Below are 17,542 nucleotides of genomic sequence, written 5' to 3' on the forward strand. Positions count from 1 at the left end.
CTTTAAAGCACCGCACGAGCTCCGCTGTCGCAGCCCCAGGGTAGTGGCAGCAGGGCTCCAGTGGTGATTTAAAGGGCCTGGGGCTCCCCGCAGCAGCCAAAGCCCCGGACCCTTTAAAGCGCCCGCTGCTACCGCGCTATACGCAAACCCGTGTTATATCAGGTCGCGTTATAGTGGGGTAGAGGTGTATCTGAAGTTGAATTCATTGTTTCTCATTGCCATGTCCTTCAAGACTTTAGAACTAGAACTCATACTTGTTTTTATATACAGATTGAAAGAGGAAAAGAAGCTTTCCCAATCAGTTTCTCAACTTTGAATGAACTAGTCTTTTTACTAAACTGACTGAATAAATTGAAGAAGAATAAAATATTTTCTGCACCCACTAGAAAGGTGACAGCTGTCAAAAGCTGGTTTAGCACTTCAAACTCTGGTCCCAGGGGCTTAGACAGTGACTTCCACGAGTTCAGTGGTTTGACTTTCTTTAAAACTTCAGCAGCAAACATATACTGCTTGATTTTTTTTTTAATTTAACTTTAATTATTTTAGTGGATCATAGCAAGCTTAGGCCTTAGCATAGGCCAACATAAAAATAAACCTATTTAAAATTGAAATTAACAAGATCTTATTTCAACAATTCTGCAGTTAAATTTTTTCAGACTTTTTGTTTCATTAAAAATTTTGATATTTTGATCTTTCATTTCAATTCAGGGCAAAACACAACTGTTGAAATATCAGAATTTCCTGTGAGGCAGAAATTCTGATTTTCTTTCAGCTGTAGCTAAACAAGATTGTCCCTTAACCCAGTTAAAAACTATTCCAATTTGTAGACTAAATCTTAAGTGTGTTTCATAAGCAGGGTTACGCTAGCATCTGACTGGAATTATTACAGAGTAGTGCTTGTAAAAGAAAACTAGCTACCACAGGGCTCCCTGGTGATTCTCAGTATAATACTCTACTGTCAGTCACATACTAGTTGTGCCCTTTTAGCAGAAACTTTTATGGTTGCCTTTTTTCCTTTTTATAGTTACTCTGGCTGCTACTGAATTTAATCTTTAACACTGCAGGGCAAAATTCTGAGTTTAATACCGTTAACGACAGGGAATTAGACAGTAAATAGGTTTTCAGCCAGTCTAGATTACAGCAGCCTTTATGATGATTTGCTTTTAAAAAAATTAAAACTAGATCTGCTATGACTGGTGTTATAATATTTTATAAATAGCAATAATAAATTTGTAAAAATTATAATATTCTATGGAAAATGAACTATACTAAAAAAAAAGTCATGTGATGGCAATAAAGAAGAGGTGGTAAAACAGTATTTGGCAAATTTTCAACATTATTTTAATAGATAATACCTAGTCCTGCCATGAGCGCAGGGGATAGCCTCTCAAAGTCCCTTCCAGTCCTATGATTAAGTGAAAAAATCAAAGTAAATATTTACTCAATAATCAACCAGTTTTAACAGCTGGTCAAATACTATTCTATCAAATTATACATTCAGTATGTATTTTTCTACTATTCAACAAGCTCAACACATTTTTAAAATGTATTAATCAAAGATGGTAGTTATAATTAAATACAACAGCAGACATTATAATACAGTAAAAGCTGTATTATCAGGCCCTGTACCAACCAAAAAACTCTAAAACCAGCATTTCTAATCTTCATAGAAAGTCCAGTTTATAGTCTGGTTGGCACCGAGCCGGCAGGCTCTCTACCTGGCACTGCGTGGCTTCCCGGAAGCGGCAACATGTCCCTGCTGCTCCTAGGCGGAGGAATGGCCATGATGGGGTCAGAGTGCGGAAGGGGGAGCAGGGCCGGAGGCTGGGGCATGGGAGGGGGTGTGGGACACAGGTTCTGGGAGGGAGTTTAGGTGCGGGGAATTCAGGGCAGGTGCTTGGGGTCTGGGAGGGGTTCCAGGATGCCGGGTGGTGCTCACCTGGGGCGGCTCCCTGCAAGTGGCAACCTGTCCCTGCTGCTCCCAGGTGGAGGCACAGCTAGGCAGCTCTGTGCACTGCCTCCGCATGCAGGTGCCACCCCTGCAGCTCCCATTGGCTGTGGTTCCCAGCCAAAGGGAGCTGCAGAGCCAGCGCACAAAGCCACGCCTTGGCCTAGGAACAGCAGGGACAGCTTACTGCTTGCAAGGCGCCATCCCAGGTGAGCACCCTCCAGATCTGGCACCCTGAAACCCCTTCCTCATTGCAATCCCCTGCCTCGAGCTCTCTCTTGCACCCAAACTCCCTCCAGTGCCCCAACCCTGCACCGCCTGCCACGCCCAAACTCCCTCCCTCTTAGTTAACTGGAATTTTTCACTTACCAGCACCCCCCATTCCCCTAACATGCCAGATAAAAAAGCTTTTACTGTAGACTGATTTACTCCTTTTTGAGTACAATGAGTGTGGTTTGGGTTGCTAGCACAGACACTTCCTAACCTGTGGCCTAAACCTACTAGCCAGTGTGAAAGGATTTGATATTTTTTTAACTACAGATTCCTAGAACTAGTCGCAACTAGTTACATTTTTTTAAAGTTATTTTACTTTGTATACACTTGTGTTTAAAAGCCTGAGAGAGTTAGAATGTAAGTTCATAGTTTAGACAGGGCCATAAGGAGAGAGGCCATCTCTGAGGTTATCAGGGCCCAAATAATTTTAGGATTTATAGTAGGGCTGTCAAGGGATTTAAAAAATTAATCACAATTAATCGCTCAATTACAAAAATTAATCACGATTAATCACACTGTTAAACAATAATAGAATACCATTTATTTAAATATTTTTGGGCATTTTCTACATTTTCAAATATATTGAATTATAACCCAGAATACAAAGTATACAGTGCTCACTTTATATTTATCTTTGATTACAAGTATTCACACTGTAAAAAAAACAAAAAATAGTATTTTTCAATTCACCTAATATAAGTACTGTAGTGCAATCTCTTTATCATGAAAGTTGAACTTACATATGTAGAATTATGTACAAAAAAATGCATTAAAAATAAAACAATGTAAAATTTTGGAGCCTGCAAGTCCACTCAGTCCTACTTCTTGTTCAGCTAATCGCTCAAAACTAGTTTGTTTACATTTGCAGGAGATAATGCTGCCCGCTTCTTGTTTACGTCACCTGAAAGTGAGAACACGCATTTGCATGGCACTGTTGTAGCCAGCATTGCAAGATGTTTACGTGCCAGATCCACTAAAGATTTGTATGTCCCTCCATGCTTCAGTCACCATTCCAAGGGACATGTGTCCATGCTGATGACAGGTTCTGCTTAATAACGATACAAAGCAGTGTGGACCGACGCATGTTCATTTTTATTATCTGAGTCAGATGCAACCAGCAGAAGTTGATTTTCTTCTTTGGTGGTTCGGGTTTTGTAGTTTCCGCATCAGAGTGTTGCTCTTTTAAGACTTCTGAAAGCATGCTCCACACCTCGTCCTCTCAGATTTTGGATGACACTTCAGATTCTTAAACCTTGGGTTGAGTGCTATCTTTAGAAACCGCACATTGGTACCTTCTTTGCATTTTGTCAAATCTGCAGTCAAAGTGTTCATAAAATGAACATGTGCTGAGTCATCATCCGAGACTGCTATAACAAGAAATATATGGCAGAATGAGGATAAAACAGAGCAGGGGACATACAAGTCTCCCTGAAGGAGTTAAGTCACAAATTTAATAAACGCATTTTTTTTTTTAACAAGCGTCATCAGCATGGAAGCACATCCTCTGGAATGGTGGCCGAAGCATAAAGGGGTTTACAAATGTTTAATTCTCAATTACTGAGGCGCACTGATGTACTTTGCTTTCCACAACCAAATCTCTGTACAACTTTTCATGAGTGATGTACCCGAATATTAAGATTCTAATATCTAAACTGTATTGCTAAATCTATTCACCTAAATTTGGGTTATTGCTGATTATGCACTATATGTATCTTATGACTTTAAAAACAAAAGTTGTATTTGTGGATAATCTAAGCACTATACCCAGATGTACAGACACTCTTTTCTGAACCTGTATATTATATAATTTTAACATTAGCTTTAATAATTTTTTTTTTTACATCTGGCACGTAAAAACCTTGCAATGCCAGCTACAAAAGTGCCATGCAAATGCCTGTTCTCATTTTCTGGTGACATTTTAAATAAGAAGAGGGCAGCATTATCTCCTGTAAGTGTACACAAACTTGTTTGTCTTAGCAACTGGCTGAACAAGAAGTAGGACTGAATGGACTTGTAACCTCTGAAGTTTTATATTGTTTTCTTTTTGAGTGCAGTTATGTAACAAAAAAATAAATCTACATTGGTAAGTTAAACTTTCAGGACAAAGATTGCACTACAGTACTTGTATGAGGTGAATCGAAAAATACAATTTCTTTTGTTTAGCATTTTTACAGTGCAAATAATAAAAAATAATATAGCCTTATTTCAATTACAACACAGAATACCACATATATGCAAATGTAGAAAAACATCCAAAATATTTAATATATTTCAATTAGTATTCTATTGTTTAACAGTGTGATTAAAAATTGTGATTAATTACAGTTATTTTTTTAATTGCAATTTTTTTTTAGTTAATCACTTGAATTAACTGCAATTAATTGACAGCACTTATTTATAGGTTGAAAACAAGTATTTTAAAACAGCACTCCCGAAAAAGCGTGGCATTACATAACACAGGTGCAACATGCTCTTCAGAAGCTGGAGGTTCAGAGTAGTCATTTTCTTGGCCTCTATGCCAAGAGAATGTCATTACTACCGAATGTGCTGGTGGCTTTTTGATACAGACACTGTGTCCCCATTAGACCGGGGAGGGATAGCTCAGTGGTTTGAGCATTGGCCTACTAAACCCAGGGTTGTGAGTTCAATCCTTGAGGAGGCCACTTAGGGATCTGGGGCAAAAATCAGTACTTGGTCCTGCTAGTGAAGGCAGTGGGCTGGACTCGATGACCTTTCAAGGTCCCTTCCGGTTCTAGGAGATTGGAGATATACCTATTATATTATTTTTATAATTACAGGTCCCCTAGCCTACTTCACAGCCTTCTGTTATTCTGGGTCAAATTTCAACCAGTATTTTTGATATAAAAACACTGTCTCATTCTTTAACAGCCCCCCTTTTATGTCACTACCTGATAAACCAACAACATGTAACAAAACCAGAGTGGATAAAAATCAGTGATTTTTTTTTAAAATCAAAAATCAGATTTTTTTGATCAAATGCTTTTTGAGGAAAAAACCTATCTAAAGATAGTTTTAATTAAGATACATTATATCTCAAAGATATCTCATCATGGAATAGGGATTATAAATCCTAATTCTAGAATATGAGACAATATATTCATGTAATGTTTAAGAAAAGTTTTGTAAACGAGTTCAAATAATTCATGGATTATGGATCCAATTTTACAGGGTTCCAGGGGCTTCTGTATAGATTATTTAGGTTAATCTTTCTATCTACCCAATGGGACTCAGTGCTCAGTCTAGAAGATACCATCAAAGATGCTTAGTTTTGCAGTTCTCAAACCATTGAGTTGTGTCTCCAGAGATAACATGCTTAACAGCAAAAACGTATTAAAATAAATAATACATAAAGGTGAGAAATAACAGATCTCAATCCTATTGTCCCTCTTCAAATTTGTGTACACCGCGTCAATCCCTCACCCCTCTCTAAAAGTGCAAAGTTTCAAAACGTTCAATGAATAGAAGATTTGTGGGGGGCGGAACAGATCTGGACAAGGAGAAGTTTGGAGATAAATGTGAGAAGGGAGAGCCAGGCGGTAGAAACAAAAGTGAAACTGTTTGAGCAGCATATTCCAGAATGCACTTTTATGTAGAAATCCATGATTAAATCAAACCCACCCTGAACAAAACTTTGTGTTAAATATTTGTTTAAGTTATAAACATTTCACAATTAAAAGATCAGTTACTATTTCTTAAGAAAGCTTCCAATTTTGTTTTAAAAACATTAGAACTAAAGTGCATCAAAATTAACAAACACAGATGTAAATATGAGAGAGAACACAGTATTTACATGGCTGTCAGAAGCCCCAAATCTGTTCAAGCCAGTGTAATTAGTACTAGGTCCTCAGTTACCCACTACAGACTAAGCAACAGCTGTCTACTCAGGTCCCCCTACATTCATGCTATAGCTCCAGCAAGTTCCCCATTTTTGCCGATTTCACTTAAATTTTCTTCACCAGAATAACCTTGTGAGGTACAATTGCTTGATTACATGATGATCAGAGGTGGAGCATGGGGAAAACAAATTGACTCAGAAATGAGAAGCTGGGGATGGACAACAGGGGATGGGTGGATCACTTGATGGTTATCTGTTCTGTTCATTCCCTTTGGGGCGCTGTGCATTAGCCACTGTCACAAGATATGGGGCTAGATCAGCGGTTCTCAAACTTTTGTACTGGTGACCCCTTTCACACAGCAAGCCTCTGAATACAACCCCCCTTATAAATTAAAAACACTTTTAAATATATTTAATACCATTATAAATGCTGGAAGCAAAAAAGCAGGGTTTGGGGTGGAGCCTAACAGTTCGCAACCCCCCATATAATAACCTCACGATCCCCTGAGGGGTCCCGACCCCCAGTTTGAGAACCCCTGGGCTAAATGGACCTTTGGTCTGACCCACTATGGCTGTTCTTATGTTATTATGCTTTATATATTCATCCACTCACACATAAAATATGTAGCTACAAAAAAATTCTGGGCAAACTACAGGGCAATAGAATGAAGACATCAAAGAAAAATTATATATATATATATCTATAGTGGAAAGCAGTAACAGAGCAAAGGAGGCTCAGAAGGAAAAGGACAAACCAAATCTTCCCACCAGCCATGGTTTATCAGTAAAAACAGGCAGAAACACACAGGGCAGCAAATTCCCCTAAAAAAGCCCAACCCCAACACCCCCATACAGAAACTCACTACCTGCTTGGCCCTAGTCTCCCCTGCCCGTGCTGCCCTGATGTCCTCGGCCCTGCTGGCCCTGCCTCCTGGCCCCATCCCCTGCAATCCTGACCCCAGCGCCCCTTCCTCACAGGGGCGCCAAGCAGCAGTCCCATGCCGACGAGCCCCCTTGCTCCCCAGCCCCCCACTGCCGACTAGCCCCCACTCGAGCCTGCGCGAGCCCTGCCCGCCCCCTCTCCTCCCTTTGCCCGGCGCTCCCCCGGCTCCCGCCGTGTCCTCCCCGCTAGCGCCCGGTCCCGGTCCCGGTCGGGACTCACGTTCCCCGCCGCACCTGATAGATCCGCGGGGAGGGCTGGCTCCGCTTCAGCCCGCTGCCGGCTGTCCAGCCGTGGACACAAGCCGCCGGCTGCCGGAGCAGGGACGCTGCCAGCAGCCTGCGCCGATAGAAGGCGGCGAGAGCCGCCAGGCTCCGCGGAGCCCCCAACAGCGCCATCTTGAAAGAAAGAGAAGATAGAGAGGATTGTGGGATAGTGGCGGACTAGAGCAGGGTGGGGGAGAAGGAGCGAGGGCGAGAGTTCGCATGCCCCCCTCACCTGACCTGGCCCGGCCTGGCCTGGCACCGGAAATGGAGCCCGCTCTAGAGTAGTGTTGGTGGGAATCAGGCCAAGGGTTTCAATCCATCTCTCCCACCCCTCGGTGGCACCTATGCTGAGAAAGCCCTGTGCCTGCTGCAGAGCCACTGGTGACCCCATGGGTAGCGTTCCAAGCCCCAGTGGGAGACCTGCCAGAGGCAGCTCCCTGGCCTGGTCCACAAATCTCCATGGCAGCCTGGACAGTGAGAGGTTACCCAGGCAGGGAGCCATCCTGGGCTTTGATGCAGTGTGGGGGTGGAGTGGCAGCATGCTCCATCCTGGAGCTGCCAGCACCACTGCCTGCTGCCCATTTCTCATGTTCACAAAACAAGTTTTGTAACCCATCAGCTATGGTGGACTCTGGGCACCTGAGCAAGACACTGGCCTTCCAAACTAGTGAAATTGACCATGGGTTAGGTGAGCATATTAGCAGTCACACAAAGCTTCTCTTTCCAACCCCCAGGGAATAGGATGACTAGATGCACCAGGACAATGGAATGTACTAGTTTTTAAGGACCATATCTGCCTCTCAGACTGGTGGGGGATAGGGAAGAGTATGTTTGTGTCCTGTACTTCAAGGAAATTCCCTAGTGAAGATTCTCCAAGCCCCAGCATGTTCCTCTAGCTGGGGAAGACAGGAGCAGGACAGAAGCTCTTTGCCCCTTCTCTCCAAGGTATTAAAACCTTTCCAGGGTAGTTTCTTGGCTCCTTCCATAAACTATTCATCTTGAGTTACAGTACCCCCCATTCCTGCAAGGTACAGTGTAACTGATTTTACTCTAGTCACCCTTTCTGATATTCCTAGTCGTGGAGCTGGATCATCAGAACAGTGGGACCCTCAAAACCAAATACACCTGAATCCACATATTAGACTTATTCACCCATCCCTAACAACGCCATAGTTTTAGGATTAATGTTTTGGCAATTTTTAAAGTCTTCTTCTATTGTAAAGGAGGGTGTTTGTTTCAAGGTGACATTTAACAATCTAACTCCAAATCTCCTTTATTCAAATTGTCACAGAGCTTGATAGCTCCATAAAACCAGGAGGAGTATCCAGACTCTGACACAAGTGTCCATTTTGGGCAACTTCTATGAGCCCTGCAGGGCCAACTTTATTGATTGCAGTAGCTACCCTCAACTTGATTGCAGAGTGGGCTCTCTCTTAATGCAAGAGGCCTGAAAATGGACGTGTAAAATCTGGATGGAGAAGATATTGCTTGGATTAAGATAGGTCCCCTGTATGTAATGCTCCGGCGTCTCTGTATAGAACTGAGTCTATAGTCAAGATAGGTATAGCTGTGAGCCACCCAATAGAACTCCTTGGGCAAGTGAAGCTTTATTTACCCCAGCACAACTTTGGTTTCTCTGAGATCAAATCAACATGGTAATAATAGGTCCCTAATTCAACACCAGTCTGAAAATTGAGGAAATTAGGGACTGTGCCATAGATTACAACAGCGTATGTACTCCATCTGATTGGCATGCAGAGCCATGATGAAGCTGTAACTCTGTGTGACATTATTAATCACACAAAGATCTCTTCAAAGCTACCGGAGCTTGACTATTGCTGTTGCTGCCTTCAGGGAGAGTTGTGAGCTCAGTTAGGGAGACAGCCTGACAGCAAAAAGAAAAAAAAAGAAAGAGGCCTGGTTTAAAACTGATTTTAATGAGGTAGGTTTCTCAGGAATTACTAGGCTGCGCTATGACATCCAACATTACTTCGGACCAAAGTTCACTTCAAACTATATAGGTGACATTTCTCTGTTACTAATCGGATTCTTCATCATAATCATATTTGGCAGTATTTGATCTGAACAGTGCCACCTAGTGTAATCCTGCAAGGAACTAAGTTATAATTTAGCAGCAGAATAGAATAATACTGTATTACAAGATTACTTTGCACAGCTCTAGTACCTTTTAACTGAGGATCTAAATCACTTGACAAACATTAATTATTCAAGTCTCACAACTCCACAGTGAGCCAATGGTATTATTAGAGCCCTTTAATGTAAATTGAAAGAGAGAGAGAATAAGAGGTTACTTGAGGTCACACATTGAGTCAGTGGTCTGTAATATAAATGTAGGAGAACCACTGAAGTTAGAGATCGAAAGATGCAGGAGATCATCCACTTCATATCCCTGCCAGTGCAGAATTTTTGCCTACAGGCACTTTCTAATGTTTTGTCTAATTCTACTCCTAAAATTCCAAAGCAAATCCTAGTTTTGTAAGGAATATTTGTAGACATTCCATATAAGGAATGTGTGAGAGAATTTGGAGTGGTTTGATTGCCTAATGGTTCCTAACATTGTTAGCTTTTTTGACTGTCACTGCACATTGAGCAGATGTTTTCGGCAAACTATCCATAATAACTTCAAGATCTCTTTCTTGAGTGGTAACAGCTAATTTAATGTATAGTTGGGATTATGTTTTCCAGTGTTCATTACTTTGCATTTATCAACATTGAATTTCATCAGTTGTTTTGTTGCCGTATCACCAATTTTGTGAGATCCTTTTGTAGCTCTTCACAGTCAGATTTGGATTAAACCACTGTGAGCAATTTTGCATCATCTGCAAACTTTGCCCAGCTCACTATTTCTCTCTTTTTCCAAATAATTTTTGAATATGTTAAACAGCATAGATCACTACAGATCCTTGTGGGGCCCCACTATTTACTTCTCTCCACTGTGAAAACTGATCATTCATTCCTACCTTTGTTTTTTATCAATGAGAGGACATTCCCTCTTATCCCATGATTGCCTACTTTGCTTAAGAGCCTTTTTTGTGTGTGAGGAACCTTGTCAAAAGCTTTCTGAAAGTCCAAGGAAACTACATCCACTGAATCACCCTTATCCATGTGTTTGTTACCCCCCTCAAATAATTGTTTATTTATGATAATTCTTTTCTTTACTATAGTTTTAACCAATTTGCCTGGTCCTGACGTTAGTCTTACCAGTCTGTAATTGCCAGGGTTGCCTCTTTAAAAATCAGCATCACATTAGCTATCTGCCAATTATCTTGTACAGAGTTTGATTTAACCGAGAAGTTACATGGCACTGTTAGTAGTTCTGCAATTTCATATTTCAGTTCCTTCAGAACTCTTGGGTGACTACCATCTGGTCCTGGTAACTTACTTCATCAATTTGTTCCAAATATGCCTTAGTCAAAGCGATTGGAGTTTAAATTACCTACTCACCTAAGTCTCTTGAAAATGACAATCTCCTAAGTTACTTTGTCCATCTTTCAGACTTCTATAACTGGTAGCTCTCATCCTCAACCTCCTCATTTTTATAGACTGGAAAAGAAAGACAAGTTTTCCTGCTTTGTCGTCAACTCCAATTCAATTTCTCACTTTTGAATGAATTAGTCCAAATGAAGAAAATATTCTTTCTGTGCCTGAAGAAGAGGCTATTGCTGTCAAAAGCTAGCTTAGCACTTAAACAGTGGTTCCAGGTGCTTAGCTGCTGACTTCCACCAGTTCAGTGGTGTGACTTTTTTAAAATTGAGACCAGAGACAATTAGGGCTCAGGTAGAAAGAAGCTATAAAACAGGAGTAAGATGCTACCCAGGTGGGGTTGGTGGATGATGCTGATGAGATACATGATCCTGTCTCCTGTAGTCAGAGGCCAGTTCCCAATGCCTGTGATGATTTGCCAGTCTCTTGCACCCAGTAACACAGCCCCTGGATCCCCCTCCAGGATCAAGTGCTTAATACAATACATGTTGTGACATGTTTAAAGAGCTTGACCTCAAAAGTTAGATATTTTTCTTCCGACTCTTTCTTAATAAAGATCAGCCCTGAACTCAAAGTTGTGATAGAGGGTCATGGATTCAGCATATTTATTTTAAAAAATGTTTTACAAGGTAGTTTAGGTCCTAACATACTTTGTATTAAATTCAGATTTCATTGTAAACAGGTTTATTTTTAAAAAAGAAAATGATAATTTAAATAAAATTAAAAAATCCAATTGAAATTTTATTTTAAAAAAATCTATTTTTAATCTGTTCTGTTTGGGAACTCCCATCACTTGGAACTTTTAAAATTAAATGGAACAATTCACTAGAAAATGGCCTCTAGTGAACAGTCCTGTACTCGGGCTAACAACTGTGCTCTTTCTTTAGAGAAAATTCTGTAATCTTAGTAAATTTCATATTGTATCACTATGGACTGAATTACTTCAGAGGTTTATAATGTCTCTGATTCTATGCTATGAGTTAAGATGTGCAACTTTATTTATATATATTTTCAAGGGGGGATTGTATTTAATATATTTGAAAAAAAAATCTCATCTTCTTTTCTATAGTTAAGGTCCTTCCAGTTCTGCTGTATTCTTCCTCTTCCTGTGTTCTTTGGTCAGTCCCCCCGTTTTGCTTTTTTAATGCTTTTCTTCCTCACTCCTAGCATTATGGCCTACTAGCAATTATTATTTGTATTAGTGTAACACCTTGTTGTGCTAGGTACTGTCTTCCTCTATGTGTTGGTACAATCCATGCCCCAAAGAGACAAGACAGGGTGGGAAAATGGAGGCCTAGACAGGTGAAGTGACATATCTAAGGTCATTATGAAAGTCTGGAAATAGAACCCTGAGATCCTGCGTAATTAGCTTAAAAGCCCTGTCTATTGGACCACATTGCCTCCAACTGCATAGTTAATAGGTAAGGAAATTAATTTGACTCCTTAACTCACTGGGTCCCTTGGAACACGGATTGCTGAAGAGGCCAAGCCTTCAACATTTAGAGGTCCATGTTTCTCCTGTGACTGCATCTGGTAGAACCAGGGGTGACACGGATAGCATCCAGTCAAGCTGTGATGGGAGAATATGGTGTCTTTGGGGACTGCTGATACAAGGGGGATAACTGGGTATTTTTGGAGAACCATGCAAAAAAGATGAATCTCTCTTTAACTTATTTGACTGGACTTGGGTACGGGTGCACCTTCCTTTTATACATTTACTTTGACTCCCTTAATCACAGTGGATTGCTATACAACAATTGGAGACAGTTGCATTAAAATAAGTACAAGACAGTGAGACAGGACTAGGTTTTAGCCTTATCACTGAATGTCCTCACTTCAGTCACTTTTTCAGATTCTTAATGTTCTTGGACTAATAACACACTTCCTGTGCATGTGGAATTGCTCAGCCACTCATTTTCTGTGTAACTTTGTGCAAGTCACTTACCGGCTCTCTCGCAGTCTTCCCCCTCCCCACAAAAAACAAAACAGTAAAATAGGAAGAATAATAATCCTCTACCACCTAGGATGTTCTGAGGACTAATTAATTAATGTTTTAACAGCACTTTGAAGATAGTCATAATACCTTTTATTTATCCAGGATGAGCAGGTATTTAGACAATTTCCCTTATTTAAGAGCTGTGAGTCAGTGTGCATTGCAGAACCAGCAAAATGTTAATGAGGATGTGTATATTACAAACTCCATGAAAACAAGGTATTTCAGAGACAAGCGACTTGATTTCATTTATTTGATCAATTTCAAAATAGGAAAAATAAAGGTTAGAAGGGTAAAGAGATTAGAAGTGTGAAATGTACACTTGACTATGCAGTCAGAAATGTAGACTAGAGGAGTAGATTAGGTGAATCTGTTATCAGAGAAAGCAGTGATCTGTTAAGAGCCTTCCAGACAAAGAAGGTGATTGGGGATTTGACCATTGTGAGCAATGTAGGTTTCATAACAAGATCAAAAACATTTGACCCAAATTCTTACTTCAAATTACATTGGGTTGATCCTATTAAAGGCAAGGGGGTTGCACTGGTGTGACTGTGAGGATACATCCCTTTTTTACCACAAGCCTGACTTGATACTTGAATATAATGAGTGCTTGCATTAATAATGAGTAGAATTGATCACCTTAAATGAAGACTACACCCTTTGTTGTTCACTTGACAGTCCTCCTTCAGTTTTGCCCTCTTAATTGAGGCAGATTGATACCTACTAAACATTTTTGCTCTTTGTTCACAACTTCTCCTGTGAAGAAATCTTGAAAAAATTTCCAATTTTCTCTCTGAATAGGATTCACTTTTTAAGGATTCCAATCCTTCAATAAAAGTAAGTCTAACCTATATTTCAGCAGGATATAAAGGATCTCTACCATTATCTTCTCAAATCTCCATTTTCTGTTTCCTTAGGTTGGCAGATCTGGCTTCATTTAGATGCTCACCTTTTTCACATCTCTGCATGAAGATACATTAAATGGCTTAGTAGTGCAAGTAGAATAAAACCATATCTGTAAAAATTCATCAGGGCTGTGCTCACTGGAGATTGTGCAGTGGCAGGGAAGTACTTGACTTGATGTGAAATCCTGAGATTGACACATAAAATAATCAAGATCATGAAAATGCGCACACTAAAGGTGATTTATGATAAAAACAGACGTCAGACAAATTACATGCTGTATCAGTTATGGATGGGCAATGGTTAACAAAAAGCATTAAAAAGGTACAATATTTATATTGAATTTTAAAAATATTTTAAAAGATGTTTAAGGGGATTATGCTATTTCAATAAACTCTTATTAATTATCCAAGCTGTAAAATACAGAATGGAGCTTCAGAAAGAAGACTGAGCTAGATTTATAACTATAAAACACTCTTCCAAAATGAGCAGAATCAATGTTGGAGTTATGTCAAAGACTGACTCCTATAGTTCAAGAAGTGACCCAGGTAACTCTGATTGCAGTGCTCAGACTGAATGAAAATGCTCTCAGTGTTCTGGCAACCCAATTACAGTCAGGAATCAGAATGGGAGTGTAAAAGAAAGTGATAGTACTCTATTCAAGGTCCACCCACTATCCCCAAATATCTGGATTCTTTGGCTAGATAATCAGATCTGATATTACAACAGGCATCGTTAGGTTTAATAGTTATCAGTGGAATGTTGTTATTGGAGGGATTTCATACCTCCCAGAGCTTTTGGGCCACCTTCATCCCTAATGTAACTCCACTTATTTCTACAGGTTTACATCAGACAGGAATGAGATCCATTGTAAACAAATTTGCCAGCAGACCCCGTAAGGTAACATTGCATCAATTTGCATTTGGAAAAAAAGTGATTCAGCCACGAGATATGGGCTCAGTGCAGATATCACTGGATGAACTATGGCCTGTATTCTGCAGGAGATCAGACTAGATGACTGCAATGGTCCCTTACAGTCTTAAAATCCATGAATCTATGAACCAGAATGGGAAAAAAATTAAACCTTAAAAATGTATAAATAGTTGTAGGGACTGAAATTACTAATGGAATTAATTTCATCCCATTATTTCTTGTTAAGAATGGAAAAAAAAAGATTAAGAAAAAATTGAGTTAAATGTAATAGGCTATAGAATAGTTCATGGAAAGTGGTGGAACTACTTCTCTTGCTTGGGATTTTTAGAACTAGTTTGGACCATGCATTACAAAATGTAGGGAACAACCCTGAATTGGAGATAATGGCCATCAATATTTATAAAAGAATTGTGTAATCTATTAATCTTCAATCTGTACCATTATGGACTGAATGACTATAAATCAGAGGGGCTGTGTGATTACATCTTGAAGCCACTGGAATTACATTAGTGTAAAGCTAGTGTAATTGAGAGACAAGTCAGTCATGTTGTCTTGATTTAAAACCAGTATGATTGTCATGGCCAGCCTGCCACTATGCAAGATCCCGCCATTTTACAAATTTGGCCCTGCCTTTTATGTTTCCATTATGGCGAAGTTTGGATTCTTATTGGTTTACAACAGATACAGAGGATTACATTGGTTTAAAATACATTTTATTCTAGCACAAGTATACTAATATTTGACTTTTCCCAGAATTTCCCATGACAGTAATTTGAATAGTCAGTGCCATAACTATTCTTTTAACTAAACTGATGACTTTTGCATTTAAGGAATTCGCATTGTAAAATGGGGATAACATCTCCCTCCATCACAGGGGTGTTGCAAGGATAAAAATTCATGAATGTTTGTGCAAAGCAAAGCTACTACTACTGTAAGGAGAGAGAGAGAGAGAGAGAGAGATTGTGTCATGACTTTTCTTGTCGTTTGCCATGGCAGCCAGCCAGCCTTACATATAGTTCTAGGCATATTTAGACAAAAACAAAAACAAAAAAACACCACAACTTAATGTCATAAATCATTTATATTAACATATACCATGGTGATATGCAGCCTTATAAAGTTCTAAGCATAATGTCAATAACTTTAAAAAAAGAACTCCAAACCCCTTCCCTACTTTACCTTCTATACTGTAGCTATGTAGGTTTAATACAGGACTAGTAACCAATGATTTTGGGTGCCTTAACTTTTGTGTGCCAAACTGGTGACACCTTAAAGGGAGATGATTTTCAAATGTGCCGAGTACCTGTCCTCTGAAAAAATCAGGCACCTTTAAGAGGTCTCAAGGTGGCCACCAAAAACTGAGCTACCCAAAAGTCACTAGTCATTTCTGAAAATATAAGCCTTCATGTCATTCTATATTCTACTTAGAAATTATGGGGGAAAATGTTGATTCCAAAGGCCGATAACACATGATCAGTAACCTGGCATTTATTTACTATTGTTTCCCCATTATTTAGCCAAGCAGCTAGTTAAATTTCAGGGCCCTGGAGATGTTCCAGTTAGAAATAGATAGAGTCTGTAGTCTCTTGAATAAAAGAACACCCACCCCCCAAAAAAAACCAAACAAAAAACCCCACAAGATTGCATAGAAATAAAGAAAGAAAAAAAAAAACAACCAACAACAACAACAACTGTACAGAATCCTGCTTTTCTGAACACAGAAGAACCAAAAACAAGAGGAGCAGTTTCTTAGCCAGCCAGGATAAGGGCAGTCTAGCCTAGTGGCCAGATTGGACAGCATGCCTAATGGTCAGAGTCAGAGCCATAGCCAGTGATCAGGAGCCAAAGCCCAGGGTCAAACCAGAAGGCAGAAACTGGGTACCAGAACCAAGGGTCAAGCCAGAGTCCATAATCAGGAGCCATAGCCAAATCAAAACCAGAGATCAAGAACCAGGTACCAGAATCCAGGGTCATTCCAGAGTCCCACAGGAGGTGGAGGCAAAGGTCAAAACCAGAGGTCAGGAGCTAGAGCATGCAGGATACTAGGCAAGGAGGCAAACCTGAGACAGACACAGTGGTAGACCTGAGCAATAGGCAACTGGGGGTGCAGCTGGCTTAAGAACCAGCCTACAGGCCTCTGCAGCCAATCAGGTTGCATGGCTAATCAGGCAGCCTGCTGCAGGCTAGTTGTGCTGATGAGGCCGCCTACAGCAGTGGTCCCCAACCTTTTTGTGGCCAGTAGCACATTCATGTTTTCAGAAGAGTGTGGCAGGCGCCAACAATTTTTCAAGGCTTATTTTGTATTTGTACATGAAATAATACGAAAAACATCATATTTAATATTATATAATATATGAATCCAGAGAGACGCCGCGAGGACAGAGAACACCGGCACCTGCAGCCCCAAAGTATTCTGTTCCCAGCAGGTGTGGGGCCCTGGCTTCTCTCCCCTGCTGGGCACTAGGCGGGCCCCACACCTGCCTGGGACCGAGAACACCGGCACCCGCAGCCTGCAGCCCCGGAGTTCTCTGTCCCCGGGCCCTAGTGCCATGTGCCTAGGCGGGCCCTGTGCCTGCTGGGAACAGAGAACACCGCGCCTGCAGCCTGAGTTCTCTGTCCTCATCAGGCGCGGGGCCGTGGCTTCTATCCCCTGCTGGGCACTAGGCGGGCGTACATTAATGACCCAGCGGGCGCCATGGCGCCCACGGGCACCGCGTTGGGGACCACTGGCCTACAGACTAGCTCTGTGGAAAGCCCTGATCCCTGACACAGCCCCAAGTCTTTTCAGCCAATAAACCCCAAAGCTCTCTCTCATTTTTCCCAAGGTCACATTGGGCTCACAGGTTACTGCTTGGTTTTCTTGCTTTTTGCCTCTGCCTCTCTCTCGCTGTTCTTGTCCCTTCTGTTTCTCTGTGTTCTGCCTCCA

The 17,542-nt window shown here is 40.8% G+C and overlaps 1 protein-coding gene and 1 long non-coding RNA gene across 2 annotated transcripts in view; both read right to left on the minus strand.

Annotated features, from left to right (window-relative positions):
• ABCB7 (ATP binding cassette subfamily B member 7) overlaps nt 1-7,468 on the minus strand; it is a 66,540-nt gene extending 59,072 nt beyond the window's left edge. The window contains exon 1 of the mRNA XM_039489783.1: nt 7,254-7,468. Within this exon, the coding sequence (XP_039345717.1) occupies nt 7,254-7,415 (162 nt within the window). The 5' untranslated portion in view covers nt 7,416-7,468. The remainder of the gene's footprint in view (nt 1-7,253) is intronic.
• Nucleotides 7,469-9,209: 1,741 nt separating this feature from the next.
• On the minus strand, nt 9,210-16,688 carry LOC120372576. Its single transcript, XR_005585053.1, has 4 exons — nt 16,575-16,688; nt 13,730-13,870; nt 10,749-10,847; nt 9,210-9,389 (listed from the first exon to the last, which is right to left on the minus strand). It is a non-coding gene; the product is annotated as an uncharacterized LOC120372576 (long non-coding RNA).
• Between the last annotated feature and the right edge of the window lie 854 nt (nt 16,689-17,542).

This window comes from Mauremys reevesii, linkage group 9 (assembly GCF_016161935.1).
Source record: "Mauremys reevesii isolate NIE-2019 linkage group 9, ASM1616193v1, whole genome shotgun sequence".
NCBI classification, from domain to species: domain Eukaryota; kingdom Metazoa; phylum Chordata; order Testudines; family Geoemydidae; genus Mauremys; species Mauremys reevesii.